The 16,605-nt window shown below is 36.5% G+C and overlaps 1 protein-coding gene across 1 annotated transcript in view; it reads left to right on the top strand.

The window, feature by feature from the left end:
• The first annotated feature begins 12,609 nt into the window (after positions 1-12,609).
• LOC307163140 (uncharacterized protein) overlaps positions 12,610-16,605 on the top strand; it is a 444,167-nt gene continuing 440,171 nt past the window's right edge. Inside the window, exon 1 of the mRNA XM_079879043.1 lies at positions 12,610-12,684. Within this exon, the coding sequence (XP_079735169.1) occupies positions 12,627-12,684 (58 nt within the window). The 5' untranslated portion in view covers positions 12,610-12,626. The remainder of the gene's footprint in view (positions 12,685-16,605) is intronic.

Below are 16,605 nucleotides of genomic sequence, written 5' to 3'. Positions count from 1 at the left end.
GACGGAGGCTTCGTTTAGTATGAGTTCTTCAGCATCAAGGATTCGTTTCATGGATATCGGATTTCGTCGTGGAAATGTGATTCATTGTTCCTGTTGGATTCGTAGTGGATTTATTTCACTTTTCCGGTTGGATTCATACTGGATTCACTGTTCCTGTTGGATTGTTTGTTGCTGGGACAACGCTTGATTCGGCAGCGGATTAAAAGGTACTGTTGCAACAACAAATGTTTAATGGCCATTGACTCTGTGTGCACACTTGCCAAAGGTTACACATTTATTCTTTGTACTGCATGGGTTTTTGAGTACTGTGTGTAATATAGACAAGCAGTGTTTGGCTGCGGAGGAATCCGCTGTGACAAAGGTTTGTAATGATAATGAACCTGAAATGCAAAAAAGGACAATTAAAGGGGCATTCCACCCATTTGAACATTGTTTTTTATTTAAAGTGGGTCATATATGTAGTCGAAATGTAAAATAAATTTTGAATTTGGTGCCTTCGTGACCGAGGAAAGACAAAAAATAACTTCAGGACGCATTTGTATGAAAGACAACAACTCCCACAATGCACCACATTGCACAGCTCCGCAAGCCACTGCCACTAATCCAGAAAGCGCATATCTGCCTATAAGAGAAATCACTCTTCCGTCTACAAGGCTGGCTACCACCAGAGCTTGAAATTCATTTCACACAAAATGTCTAGTTAGTTGGCGAACTCATCAGTGCATTACTCCTCGTTTGTATTTCTTTCGAATAGGTGAATTATTGCATGGTATCTGGATGTTCAGTCAGAACATATGCGGTGCGAAACTAGGATAGTTCTCAACACAAACGTCCGTGTCCTCGTCTGATTCAGAGAAATCCCCCCTCTTACACTTCCTCCTACAATGACGCAAAATGACGATTTTTGCATCATTGTAGGAGGAAGTGTAAGAGGTAAATAACGGATTTCTCCCGTCTCAGGGGAAAATGAGAGCGTGTTGCACGACCATTCAATAGTATGACTGGGTTTCTAACAATGCAAAGCTTAATGCAAATGGGTGGAGTGTCCCTTTAAACTCACAGCAAAGGCTTTGGTGGAAAGACTTGATTCATTGCAAAAACTGAGAAAGGCAAAGCTTAAAGCTGCCGTCGGCAACATTTTTTTGATCAAATTCAGTGAAATTGACACTATAATCCGACAGAACAACATAAATAAGGTGGTTTTAGAAAAAAACCCGAGCTTCTAACTCCACCTGGAGCGTGTTATTTGTTTTGCAAAAATCCACCGCTCCCGTCTCATCGGGTCCAATCAGCGCAGGGGGGTGTGAGATCTGACTGTCAATCACAGTTTGTGCACACGCCACAGATCCCCCCTCCCTCGCGCAGACGCGCACATTACAATATCACATGCACACGACATGCCTGAAGTTCGCCTGAAGATTGTACGAAGCGTGATGGCGAAGAGAAAATCTACTAACAAGCTTCCAATTCCTCGGTTATTGCTATCTATGGGTAGATTAGCCAGGGCAGCCTACCTCAGAGTCCATGGTGTTGATCGATGCTGAAGAGACGGACGCGTTCACAGAAAATCAGGTACACACGCACTGACGATGGGCGGGTGCTCGTTGGTAGTGGGGGAGGGGCATGAGAGTTGTAAACATTCAACATTTTGGCTGTCCACTCAATCTGCCAGACTTGCCGACTGCAGCTTTAACAAAGCACACAAAATGATTGAGACTATTAAAAGCTTGATGCAAAGTAACAAAGAATATGAGTCTGAAGTACGAAACATGTATGAAAACTTCAATGATCTGTGTTTAGGGGCTAAGGAAACGCATGATGCATTGTTGACTGTATTGCCTGACAATGAAATTGAGAAACATGATATATGGTTCAAGGCAAAACTGATTCCGATTAATGAGTTTACTGAACATGTGAATGTATGGCTGTCTGCACCTGTAATATCTGAAGGGGTTGATGTAAATATTAATGATGATGTAGTTCCTGAGGACAGTGTTTCAAATGCATCAAAGGTTACCACTGTATTTAGTAACTGTAGTTCAAGCAGCAGAATTTCTTCCACTTTATCAGCATGCATACAGGCAGAGGCAGAAAAAGCTGCACTTGTGGCACGTGCCACTGCATTAAAAACTAAACATGCAATTGAAACACAACAGGAGGAATTGAGGAAAAACTTGGAACAACTGGAATTAGATTCTGAAATTGCAGCATCCACTGCAAAAATTGCTGTTTTGAGGACGATCGACAGTCATAGCAAATGCTCACGTACTGGCAGTTCACACTTTAAAGGAAAAGGATCAACAAAGGCTCAGATTTCAAGGGATGTGACAGGAAATGAAGTTCTTTATTCCACAAGACCAAAGGTGTTAAATCCACAAGTTACTGAATATGTGCCAATGAGTGAAATACCAATGGATACAGCTAGAGTTATCAGCAGCATTCCAACACACTCAGCTGGTGCTTCCTGTAACAGCACAAAACGATCGTAAGTATAATTTTAGCTCTGGCTCTGATGCTCGTCTTCACTTGTAGCTGATGGGAATATTCCACCATTTATTGGATTGATGTGGGAGGAGCTTCACTGATGATGTGAGTGATGTGGGAGGAGCTTCACTGATGATGTGAGTGATGTGGGAGGAGCTTCACTGATGATGTGAGTGATGTGGGAGGAGCTTCACTGATGATGTGAGTGCTATGGGCGGGGCTTCACTGACTGAACTGCAGATTGATCAGAGGAGCTGATCTGCCAAAATGAAATAAAAAAATCAGTTACTGAGTTCATTTTTATAGGGTCAAACGCCAAATATGTCTGCATCAAATAAAATTTACAAAAGTGATTTTACATAGAAAACCCAATTCAATGCAAGTGTCTATTTTAAAGGGGGGGTGAAATGCTCATTTTCACTCAATCTCCTGTTAATCTTGAGTACCTATAGAGTAATATTGCATCCTTCATATCTCCAAAAAGTCTTTTGTTTTATTATATTTTTAATTGAAAGATTGGCTGTACCGAGTCTTTCCGGAAAAAACCGAGCGGCTGGGGGCGGGCCGTGTGGGCGAAGCTTAGCTGTGCTAACGCGCCGAGCTAACACACAGAGACATTTGTTCAACAGTTTTACTCACCGTTCCAACGCACGACCGCGAACCTTTATCATTGTGACTGCTCGATCCTTAAGCATTAGACGATCTGCAAATCCGTCGATATGGGCTTTGTTCATAAAACAATCATCGTCGAAATGCAGGGAACAACAGTCTTACACACAACTCCGTTTATGCTCAGGAAAACAAACTCCATCCACGGGTTCCTTAACGCTGGGTTCTTTGGGAATCTGTGCAGGGTTGTCTTGCCCTGGCAACCAAAAACACACTTCTTTGGTGACATTGACTTCCCAAAAGCCGGGCAGGGCGCTTTGATGGCGAACTGCTTTCACTCTCTCTCTCTGGTCTAAGCGTGCGCGCGCGACCGCGATCTTACCGGAGAAGTGCCCTTAGGACCCATATAAGGAAATTCCGCTCTATCTTACGTAAGACAGAGCCATACTCGAAAAAAACTTTCCGAAACTTGTGACAAACCGGAAGGAGTATTTTTGGAACAAAAATACTCCTTCAAACGTACAACTTAGTTTTTGAAACTTTGTCCATGTTTAGCATGGGAATCCAACTCTTTACCAGTGTAAAAAACTCAGTATGCATGAAATAGCATTTCACCCCCCCTTTAATGTTTCAAAAAATGTTTCTGAAAAGAAAATGTCAAAATACAGGTCAAATAATGTCCCATCGTCATTCAGCATAACAGAAATATTTATGTAAAAATTAAAACACCTTTATTTTGACCTGTACTTAATAAAATATATAAGATCATACTAAATTTTATTATATTTTAAATAACTAAAATTTCTTGCTGACAAATGGGTAAAACATAGTGGTTTGAAGACAGTGGCAAATTATGAAGATTTAAAATGACAATTAATAGTATTTTTGGGCTGCACTATGATGCTTAAATACAGTGTTTGAATATGTTATCAAATTATTCTTGTTCTAAATATGCCTGAAAAGCGTTTTTTTTTTTTTTGCAATGTAAACCCCCTTTTGACCCATATACTAATTGACACATTTAAGCATTTATATCTGTCTGTCTAACGCAAAGCAACTGATGCTGATTCACACATTTTTATTTTTATTTCTAACATTATTCTGTTATATCTAGAAAAGTAGTAAAGAACTGTAAGAAAGCATAATTGAAAGCATAAACACAAAGGAATAAATGTACATATTTGTAAGCAACAAATCCCCTCAGTCTGCTGACACGATGAAATGAGCTTTAAGTGTCAATGTTCAGGAGGTCTGAAGACATCAGCATAATAAATGAGGTGAAAACAGGAACTATTGTCATGAAATAAAGAGTGTTTTCAGCAGATCTGTTAATATTGATGAGCCTCAGACTATCAACACTCATTCAACAAGCCATTCAGGATCATCAGCAGATCATCTCACTTTATTCTGAGTGTTTGCTGTTAGAAACACATTATTTGAGTCAGGATAGATGATAAAAGCCTATTAAATGGCTCTATTGAAAGACAATACTGTTATTTTTCATAATATGACATGTATAAATTTTTTATATATATATATATATATATATATATATAGTTATCTATTTGTATTTTAATGAAGAAGCAGCATAGTGTTAGGATTAGCAATAAATATAATTTAGGAATTAGCATCAGTTACTTTACGATCTGTGTCGGGGTTAACGCGTTACAAAAGTTAGGCATTACAGTAACGCATTAATAATCATTTTTCAGTAATATTTTACTCTGTACATGTTCAGTAAAACTTGCATTACAGCACACTTTTTGCCCAATGTTTTTTTGTAAAAAAAAAACGTATGCTCATGTCCGTAACGGAGAACTGTCTCATCCGTAACATTGTTTTCTCCTCTATAAATGCGAATACGAAAAATAAAATAAAATAAATAGTTTATTTTCTGTGGAGAGCCAACCCTTCTTCATCCTGTGGGTAGTATTATTTTTGGATTGTGCAGTGTAATTCATAGTAGAGTTCTCAACGGGTCGGGTCGGCCCGACAAACCCGACGGGACCCGCGGCTTCGGGCCGGGTTTGGGTGGAAAATATAAGCAAATGACTCGGGTCGGGTTGGACCTCGGGCTTAATCTTTTCCGCTCAGTGAAAAACAAAACAAACAAAAAAAACATTTATTAATCATCGCTGCTGTTCACCGTAAAGAAAGTCTGGCTGCTGCGTGCAACGTGCATCATGGAGAGGGGCGGGGGCAGACCTGACGCCGCTGCGTGCACGGCTTTAGCCTGGAGAAGAAGATGGAGTTGGTGAAAAGTAAACTTGCCGCAGGTGAATTCACCGTCGCTACTACAGGAGTGGGAAAATCAGAGGTCTGGAAAGTTGTTTGTATTGTTAAAAGGCGTGAACATTAAAGGTTGATTTGAATTCCCGTCTGCTGGTCATGATAATATGTGTATGAGAGAAAAAAAAAATTATCGTCGGGCCGCGGGCCGGGTTCGGGCAGATAATTCATGTTGATGTGTCGGGTTACATCGGGTCCGGGCTTTAAAAGCCACTGGCCTGGTCGGGTCGGGTTGTAATTTTCAGGCCCGTTGAGAACTCTAAGTCATAGAATTACAAAAAAATATTTCGGCAGCTAAAATTTAAAGATTTTTTTGTGTCTCGCATGTGTAGCAAGTGTGCTTTAAAAATATTTATTTTGTGATTCCACTTGTCATGACCATTTTTGGGTCTTCCTTTCCGTCCGCCATGCTGATTTTGGGGGTGACGTAGGTCACGCAAGTTATGTGCTGATTTAAGGCCGTATTTCTTGTTTCATATGTTATACTTGTGTAATTGTGACTTTAATTCCCGCTGTAATGGACATGCGTATGTTTTAATAATTATTTGTATTTCTTTAAGTGGGTTTCTCTACATTAATCTTATCCTTTATCAATTCACAGTGTGTGCGTGTCGTGCATTGCTGCCGCACGCTGCTCTAAAGTGCTGAGTCCTCATAATCTGTTTTCTTACTTCAGATAAAGTAAAGAGGATTGTGGGACGAATTTCAGCGTTCATGAGTGTTTCATAGTTGACACAACGCAGATAACACACCGCTACACATGCATGCATGTCTATTTCCCTCATATTAAATATAAAACGCATGTGTAGACTAATATTTTTCAAATGTTTGGACTCCTTTGTTAATGGAGTATATATATATATAAACAGACATTTTCATATTTTGGTAGGCTATTAAATTCATTTTCTGAGAATTTATATTTCAAGTTTTTAACTGCAAATATCACGTCCATAGCTCTGGAATTGCCCAATTTTAAAGAATTTATCCTCAACTAGTTGTGTGGTGTACCTGTAGGTCCACGTATTTTATAATGTTAAATTCAAATAATGCTAACAGTAATTTAAAGAAGTGGTAGCATTGGATCGGACGGGAAGGATAACTCTGTATACCTCTGTAGTTATTGTGGTGAAAGTAACTCAAACGTAATACAGGAGTAATGTAACGCATTACAATTCTGAGACAGTAATATTGTAAGGTAAAGAATAACTTTTAAATAACAGTAACAAGTAATCTATAATGTAAGCAACTTGTAAAACACTGTTTACAATGAATAGATAGAAAGACATAAATGCTTAGAAGTGTCATTTATTATAAAAACAAACTCTGTAACTTATATATTTTTATTTTGTCAGATCAGCTCCTCCCACAGCAATCACATCATCAGTGAAGCTCCTCCCACAGCAATTACATAATCAGTGAAGCTCCTCCCACACTTGAATTCATCATCAGTGAAGCTCCTCCCACTGTAATTCACCAATAAATGCTGGAATATTCCCATCAGCTACAAGTGAAGACGAGCATCAGAGCATCAGGAAGAGCTGAAATCTGCAAAGACTGAGTTTATTAAAGAGGACAGTGAGAACATGAGTGATCCAGAACCCTGCAGAATGAAACACACTGAAGATCCTGAAGAACAAAGAGGTTGGTGTTTATTCTTCATTCATCCATGATGCTGAAGAACATTCATGTTAGAAAGATTCAAGCACTTCATCACATTTACCTTTAATATGAATTATGAGACTATATCTGCATCCATTGAGAATAAAACTGCTGCATGGTCGTCATGAAAGCGCTTGACTAAACAATGTCTCTCATGGTTTTTAGCTAGAAATATTGATATTTTTACGTTAAATTTCTATAGTGAGGATTTATTCATTTTTTACCCAAAATGAGGAGATGTGAGCATTGTGGAGCACGAAAGAAGTACATTTTTCAACTATTTGTCAACTAACTCTCATTAGAGTATCAGTAGACTGTCTGATTATTATCTGCTAACACTTTATTTTGTTGGTCCACCAACAGGTATTCGACTCACTTTAAGAAACTTGGCAACTACAAGTAAACTCATTCTACTAACTCAAACCTTAACCATAACCTAAGAGTCTACTGACAGTCTACTAATACTCAAATGGCAGTTAATGGACATGTAGTTAAAAAATGTTACTCATAGTTAGTAGATGGTCTAAAGTGGATTATCGAAATAAAGTGGAACCAAAAAATTTACTACAAAATTTACAGCAACCTTTGGCAATTTTGGTTGTAAATGTTGAAATAAATTGTTATTTTATGTATTTTTGCACATAATGATGTAGTTGAAATCTGTTAGTGATTTTTAATGTTCTGTTGGGATTGAAAGGGTTTCTGTTGAGTTTTGTGGGTCACCATTGAGTTGAAGAGTAGAGCCTGAGCTTCAGTATGAGCAGAAAAACACTGAGGTTATGTTGCTTTATTTAACACTGCACACATAATAATTGTAATATCAATGTCCCTCATTCATGAAATGTTTCAGGAACGTATAATTAATTTATACAAAGGCAAAAATACAACATGTAAAAAGTAATTAAATCAGGGATCATATTTATGACCTTTCACATAAAATTTCTCTGTTTGAATTTTTTGATTTGGTGAAAATGCAATCAAACTTTTTCTTTCATTTCAGACCTGTTGGAAGTGAAGAAGGAGGAGAGTGAAGAACTGAGTGAAGTGAAGGAGGAACATCATGTCAAACCTGGAGAAAAACCTTTGAATTGCTCAAAGACTAAAAAGACATTTTTAAAGAAAAGAAGGGCCAAGAAATCTTTCACCTGCACTCAGTGTGGAAAGAGTTTCACACGCAAACATTATATTGAGATTCACATGAGAGTTCACACTGGAGAGAAGCCGTTCACATGTGATCAATGTGGGAAGAGTTTCACACAATCATCACACCTTAAAGAACACATGAAGATCCACACCGGAGAGAAGCCGTTCACATGTGATCAATGTGGGATGAGTTTCACGCAAAAAACTAGTCTCAAGGGGCACATGTTAATCCACACCGGAGAGAAGCCATTCACATGTGATCAATGTGGCAAAAAATTTCCTTGGGAATCAAACCTGAAGACACACCTGACAGTTCATATGAAGGAGAAGCCACATTCATGTTCTGTCTGTGGAAAGAGTTTTTCACTGCTGAAATCTTTACAAACACATCAAAAAACTCACACTGGCGTGAGAGAGTACATGTGCTTTGATTGTGAGAAAACTTTTATTTCAGCGCAATGTTTGAAACTGCATCAGAGAATTCACACTAGAGAAAAACCTTACAAGTGTTCACACTGCGACAAGAGATTCAGTTATTCATCAAATCTGAAAACACATGAGAGGATTCACACTAGAGAAAAACCTTACAAGTGTTCACACTGCGACAAGAGATTCAGTCAGTCATCAAATCTGAAAACACATGAGAGGATCCACACTGGAGAGAAGCCGCACACGTGTAATCAGTGTGGAAAGAGTTTCTCTTTTAAAAGTCACCTGAAGATACACATGAAGATCCATGCAGTGGAGGAACCACGTGTGCAGTATTTAGGTTGATCAAACTCTTCAGCTGTGTTCTTGTAACTCTTCATCTCGTCTCTCTCTGCTGTGATCATGAAATACTTGTTGCTGCACTGTAAACAGAATACTGTGAAATTTACAGTAACTTGCTGGCAGCAATTAGCAAGTAAGTTGCTGTAGTTCATTTCACAGTATGCTTACTGTAAATTTAATTGCAGTAACTTTAAAAATACTGTAAACATATTTACAGTAATAATCACAGTACTGTTTCATCACCACAAATATTTTATTTATTGTTTTATTATTTACTGTAATGGGGATTACTGTATTAATTTTGTGCACTGTAAAATGAAGACACTGTTTTTGTCACAAAAATGCCATTTATTGACAACTTTTAAATTTCAAAATGCACAGAATAAAAATAGCATAGCATAAAAACGATTTTTTTTTTCAATAGCTAAATATTTTTCTGTGAATATTTTGTTTTGTTCTGTATACAAAACACTTTTCTGAATATACAAATCAATCCTGTTCAAGCTTTATTAAAATGTTTGGTTAAAATTAGAAATGTATAAAAGACAAATTATTTAAAAACAGCAGGAATTCAAACTGTAGAATTTGGTTCCCGAGTGTTGGTTTTCTCCCAGAACAGTATTTTTCTCCTAAAACTGGACCTGAACTAGTCAACAACTTGGGCTGGAGTATTCAACCCTACAGTGGAAGAAATTAAATATTAATGTAATGTTTATAAGCAAGACAGATGGGTTGATGACAATATACTGTATATGAAAGTTTGATTGGCTAAATCAAATGATCCAATCGACATGTAATACATTGTCCACTTCTCTATAAACCACAACTCTCACTTTAAAGGAGAACTTGGTAACTTTTTTAACTTAATAAAACTGTCTAGAAATCATTTGGATGGTTAAACAACCTGTTCTGGTGATATTGGTGACTTTCCCCGCTCCCCCCAGCGTTCCCAGGCGGAAAACCAACCTTGCAACTTGGGGACTAGCCAATCCCAGCCTTGTGCAGGTCTACAATTTTATCCCTGATGTCCTTACCTCTGGTCTTGGCCATTGTGGAAAGAGAGTGAACTAAAGGATCCCAATCCTAACCTGGCCCACAGGCTACATATGTATGTATATATATATATATATATACATACATATGTATATATATATACATACATATGTATGTATATATATATACATATGTATGTATGTATATATATATATATATATATATATATATATATATATACACTCACAGTGGGGAGAACTGCAGATTTTCACACTTACAAAACATGTAGAAGTCTGTAATTTGTATCATAGGTACTAGGGCTGTCAAAAGATTAATCGCGATTAATCGCATCCAAAATAAAAGTTTGTGTTTACATAATATATGTGTAAAATGGGTAAAACATAGTGGTTTGAAGACAGTGGCAAATTATAAAGATTTAAAATGACAATTAATAGTATTTTTGGGCTGCACTATGATGCTTAAATACAGTGTTTGAATATGTTATCAAATTATTCTTGTTCTAAATATGCCTGAAAAGCGGGGGGTTTTTTGCAATGTAAACCCCCTTTTGACCCATATACTAATTGACACATTTAAGCATTTATATCTGTCTGTCTAACGCAAAGCAACTGATGCTGATTCACACATTTTTATTTTTATTTCTATCATTATTCTGTTATATCTAGAAAAGTAGTAAATAACTGTAAGAAAGCATAATTGAAAGCATAAACACAAAGGAATAAATGTACATATTTGTAAGCAACAAATACCCTCAGTCTGCTGACACGATGAAATGAGCTTTAAGTGTCAATGTTCAGGAGATCTGAAGACATCAGCATAATAAATGAGGTGAAAACAGGAACTATTGTCATGAAATAAAGAGTGTTTTCAGCAGATCTGTTAATATTGATGAGCCTCAGACTATCAACACTCATTCAACAAGCCATTCAGGATCATCAGCAGATCATCTCACTTTATTCTGAGTGTTTGCTGTTAGAAACACATTATTTGAGTCAGGATACATGATAAAAGCCTATTAAATGGCTCTATTGAAAGACAATACTGTTATTTTTCATAATATGACATGTATAAATGTTTTTTTTTATATATATAGTTATCTATTTGTATTTTAATGAAGAAGCAGCATAGTGTTAGGATTAGCAATAAATATAATTTAGGAATTAGCATCAGTTACTTTACGATCTGTGTCGGGGTTAACGCGTTACAAAAGTTAGGCATTACAGTAACGCATTAATAATCATTTTTCAGTAATATTTTACTCTGTACATGTTCAGTAAAACTTGCATTACAGCACACTTTTTGCCCAATTTTTTTTTGTAAAAAAAACAACGTATGCTCATGTCCGTAACGGAGAACTGTCTCATCCGTAACATTGTTTTCACCTCATAAATGCGAATACGAAAAATAAAATAAAATAAATATTTTATTTTCTGTGGAGAGCCAACCCTTCTTCATCCGGAGATGGGTAGTATTATTTTTGGTTTGCGGAGTGTAATTCATAGAATTACTAAAAAATATTTTGGCAGCTAAAATTTAAAGATTTTTTGTGTCTCGCATGCATGCATGTCTATTTCCCTCATATTAAATATAAAACGCATGTGTAGACTAATATTTTTCGAATGTTTAGACTCCTTTATTAATGGAGTGTATGGATTTATAAACAGACATTTTTATGTATTGGTAGGCAATTAAATTCATTTTCTGAGAATTTATATTTCAAGTTTTTAACTGCAAATATCACGTCCATAGCTCTGGAATTGCCCAATTTTAAAGAATTTATCCTCAACTAGTTGTGTGGTGTACCTGTAGGTCCACGTATTTTATAATGTTAAATTAAAATAATGCTAACAGTAATTTAAAGAAATGGTAGCATTGGATCGGACGGGAAGGATAACTCTGTATACCTCTGTAGTTATTGTGGTGAAAGTAACTCAAACGTAATACAGGAGTAATGTAACGCATTACAATTCTGAGACAGTAATATTGTAAGGTAAAGAATAACTTTTAAATAACAGTAACAAGTAATCTATAATGTAAGCAACTTGCACAACACTGTTTACGATGAATAGATAGAAAGACATAAATGCTTAGAAGTGTCATTTATTATAAAAACAAACTCTGTAACTTATATATTTTTATTTTTACTTTGTCAGATCAGCTCCTCCCACAGCAATCACATCATCAGTGAAGCTCCTCCCACAGCAATCACATCATCAGTGAAGCTCCTCCCACAGCAATTACATCATCAGTGAAGCTCCTCCCACACTTGAATTCATCATCAGTGAAGCTCCTCCCACTGTAATTCACCAATAAATGCTGGAATATTCCCATCAGCTACAAGTGAAGACGAGCAGCAATGCATCAGGAAGACCTGAAATCTGCAAAGACTTACCCCTGGTTTCACAGACAGGGTTTAAGACTAGTCCTAGACTAAAATGTAAGTCTGAGCTGTTTCCACTGAAATAAACTTGCACTGACTGATCTTAAAAATATATCAGCGCCTTTTTAGTTTTAAGATGCACATCGGTAATGTTTTTTTCTAAGCATGTTTATAAAAATTACTTAAATGTCCTAATTGATCTATGGTCTAATCCTGGCTTAGTCTAAGCCCTGTCTGTGAAACCGGGCCTGAGTTTATTAAAGAGGACAGTGAGAACATGAGTGATCCAGAACCCTGCAGAATGAAACACACTGAAGATCCTGAAGAACAAAGAGGTTGGTGTTTATTCTTCATTCATTCATGATTCTGAAGAACATTCATGTTAGAAACATTCAAGCACTTCATCACATTTAGACAAACAGGTAAACTATGAAATGACTGCAAAAGTTTTTTTTTTTTTTAAATGGTCAGTAAAAGGAGGTTTTATATTGATTGTCAACATCAGGTCAAACTAAATGAAAATATTTTAACTGTTTTATTTTACATTTATTATATGGTTTACAATTTGTAACAATTTTATCAGAACTTTGACCTGAATTTTGCGCGTATTTTTACAAACATGAATAACAAATAATTATCATTCCAAAATGTACAAATTTACAATCTACTCCGCTTTACTGCAAACATTTGTGTTCTTTCTCGCAGTGAAATTCACTTGATCTTGTGTTTCTTGTGTCCCACTTTCACATGCGTGAAAAACATGGGATTTGTGCCTATAATGTTTAAAAAATAATAACTGGTATATCAGTGTACCTCATTCATGGAAAGTTTCAGGGATGTTTAATTAATTATTGTAAGAAATTATTGTAATATTTTATAGCAGTCGTCTGTTTATCTCCATTCACTCCATATTTATCTCTTTAAATTATTTTAATTAGAAAATTAAATTTTCTTTCATTTCAGACCTGATGGAAGTGAAGGAGGAGAGTGAAGAACTGAGAGAAGTGAAGGAGGAGTAGAGTGAAGAACTGAGTGAAGTGAAGGAGGAGAGTGAAGAACTGAGTGAAGTGGAGGAGGAACATCATGTCAAACCTGGAGAAAAACCTTTGAGTCACTCAAAGACTAAAAATACATTTTTAAAGAAAAGAAAAGACAAGAAATCTTTCACCTGCACTCAGTGTGGAAAGAGTTTCACAAGCAAACAAAGTCTTGAGAATCACATTAGGATCCACACCGGAGAGAAGCCGTTCTCATGTGATCAATGTGGGAAGAGATTCAGTCAATCATCATACCTTAATGTTCACATGAGAGTTCACACTGGAGAGAAGCCGTTCACATGCCATCAATGTGGGAATAGTTTCAGTCAATTACCAAACCTTAATGTTCACATGATGATCCACACAGGAGAGAAGCCATTAACATGTGAACAGTGTGGAAAAACATTTATCTGGGCATCAAGCCTGAAGAGACACCTGATGGTTCATACAAAGGAGAAGCCACATTCATGTTCTGAATGTGGAAAGAGTTTTTCAGTGCTGCAAACTTTACAAACACATCAGAAAATACACACTGGTGTGAGAGAGTACATGTGCTTTGAGTGTGAGAAGACTTTTGCTACAGGGAGCCTTTTAAAATGGCACCAGAGAATTCACACTGGAGAAAAGCCTTACAAGTGTTCACACTGTGACAAAAGATTCAGTTATTCATCATCTCTGAAAATACATGAGATGATCCACACTGGAGAGAAGCCATACACGAGTGATCAGTGTGGAAAGAGTTTCTCTATTAAAAGTCACCTGAAGAGACATATGAAGATCCATGCAGTGGAGAAACCACATCACCATAGTCAGAAAACACAGTAAGTAGTTCATCATTATGTGCTGAGAAACACAAGCTGCTTTTCCACCTTCGGAAAAGGTTCCAGTTGTGTTTCCACACACTTGGTTAACCGTGCCCAACCGTGATGGTAGTGTGTGTGCATTAGTGGTGGAAATTTTTATTCTTTCTAGAGATTTGTTCATTTTCAGTTTGTTCACCAAAATGATTCATTCATTGATTTGTTCAGTAACAATTTCTTCATATTACAGAAATATGCCAGGAGGTGGCGAAAAATAGTGACTTATATGTTACAGTGTTTCCCCTACAATGTAATGTAATGGACCTAAAAGGCTCAACCCAGGAATTGGGTAGAAAAAAAAAATGTTCAAAACGACACTCTGTTCAGAACAGTGTAAATGCCACAAAAACTCAGGCCAAACATTGACATTTAAGACATTTTGAAACGGTTATGAGGCAACAAAGCCTCGTTTACTGAAATCACGTGACTTTTGCAGTTTGATACTATATACTACATGCTCTGAACCACTGATTTGAAAAGATTCATAAAGGTGTCTGAGCTTCGTGAAGAAGTGTCACGAAATCGCCCATCACTATAAAATAGTCCATTGAAACTCACTTGATGTAATGTTTCTTTTAGACCTGATGGACGTGAACAAGAAAGGAAAAACAGAAGCCGGAATATCTGTCTGCTGCCCTCAGTGTAAAAAACGCTTCACATGTAAATCAAGTCTGAAGATTCACATGAGAGTTCACACTGGGAAGAAGCGGCTCAGGCTTTCACTCTGAAATCACATCAGCTTCTCATTCTGAAGAAAGACCATTTAACTGTGATCAGTGCGGTAAACAGTTAAATTGGGCTTCACTGATTCACACAAAGGAGAAGATTCATTCGTAATATTACAGCAGAAAATACCCGGCGGTGTGTGTTTCAGTGCAGGAAGTCCTTTACTACAGAAGATGGACTGAAAGAGCACCAGAAAATTCACACTGGAACAACAACACTGCAACAAGAGATTCAGTCTGTCAGAAAAACCTTTGGAGGCAAAGTTAAGAGAGAAATGAAGAAGAGGTCATAACACTTTTATTAGAGACATGAATCTGATGAATCATGAATTTTGAACTCGTACTTAATTGTTTTTCATTTGAACATGTAGTTTCTCTTCCACTTCTACTCTTCTATGCAAACACAAGATATACTTTCATGTATCTTTGAAACTGGACACTTCTCTTCTCTTCTTCTCTTGAGATGCTTTGGCTCTTATGAGTCAGTAAAGAGAGAGATCTGTCTCATTCACTTTTACTAAATATTTGATTCATGTAATTATTTATTAAAATCTTTACTCATCTCATTGTTATTGTCCATTTACTTATTTTCTGCAGATTCTGCTTGAATCAGGAATAATTATAGTTCTGAAAGTCATGAAGTATCCTGATATTAGTGCTTTTTGAGCTCTCCATGTTTAAATGTTCTCAATTGAGCTTTTAAATGCCTAACTAAATTATATTTTACCGCACACGTGACTGACATTGAATGAGATTGCTGTCAGTCTACATTATTAACAGTTTCACCCTTGATGTTCAGTATCATATATACATTTCAAAGAGTTTTATAAATAAAGAATCTTGTAGCAACTATTACAGACCTGGGGTCTCATTTATAAAACTGTGCGTAGGAACCTTACTAAAAGTGTATGTGCGCCCGAAAGCCAAAAAAAGGCGTACGCAAAAAATATTGAGACTTATAAAACCGTTCATACGCCAGAACCTGCGCAGAATTCACTTTGTAAATCCCAGTCAGCGGAAGATTGTGCGCACATGCGTCTCCTCCCCGAAATAACCATATATGGAGCTTACAACGCCTAGTTTTACTATGCAGATCCTCATCTGCATATCATTTGCATATGATTATTCATCCACGTGATAACGTTTAACGGTACAAGACACATTACATTAATAAAAATCATGTAGTTGCCTATCCTTGCCTTGTTTTTGAATACATAAATCAAATAGTGTATAAAATACATTTCAGAGAAAGTTTTTCTCACTCTTTCCCACTGGCCGAATTGTATTTTTAATTGAAGCAGATAGGCCTTGGGCATTATTTGCACGAAACTATTTTCTCAGACAATCTGGTATTATCATGATAAGCAATTATCTCTGTGGTTAAAACATTTAAACACAGCACGCCACAGGAAAAATGTTCAAAAACATTGCATCCACAACAAATATTTCTATTGATTGAATTTGAATATAAAAAATGTTGTAACTTCTCAGTAATGATTTCATGTTTAAGTGTTTAACTCCATTAATTTGAATGGCATATTTAATCTAAATGTTTATATCAGAAGTAAAACATAGTTTAAATCATTATTTTATTTATTTAAACTGGTATTTGCGTCAGTTTCACTAAACGGCCC

This window comes from Squalius cephalus (assembly GCF_949319135.1).
Source record: "Squalius cephalus genome assembly, chromosome: 1".
In the NCBI taxonomy this organism is placed as follows: Eukaryota; Metazoa; Chordata; class Actinopteri; order Cypriniformes; family Leuciscidae; genus Squalius; species Squalius cephalus.
The sequence above is the reverse complement of the archived record's forward strand: the minus strand, read 5'-3'. Positions and strand labels throughout refer to the sequence as shown.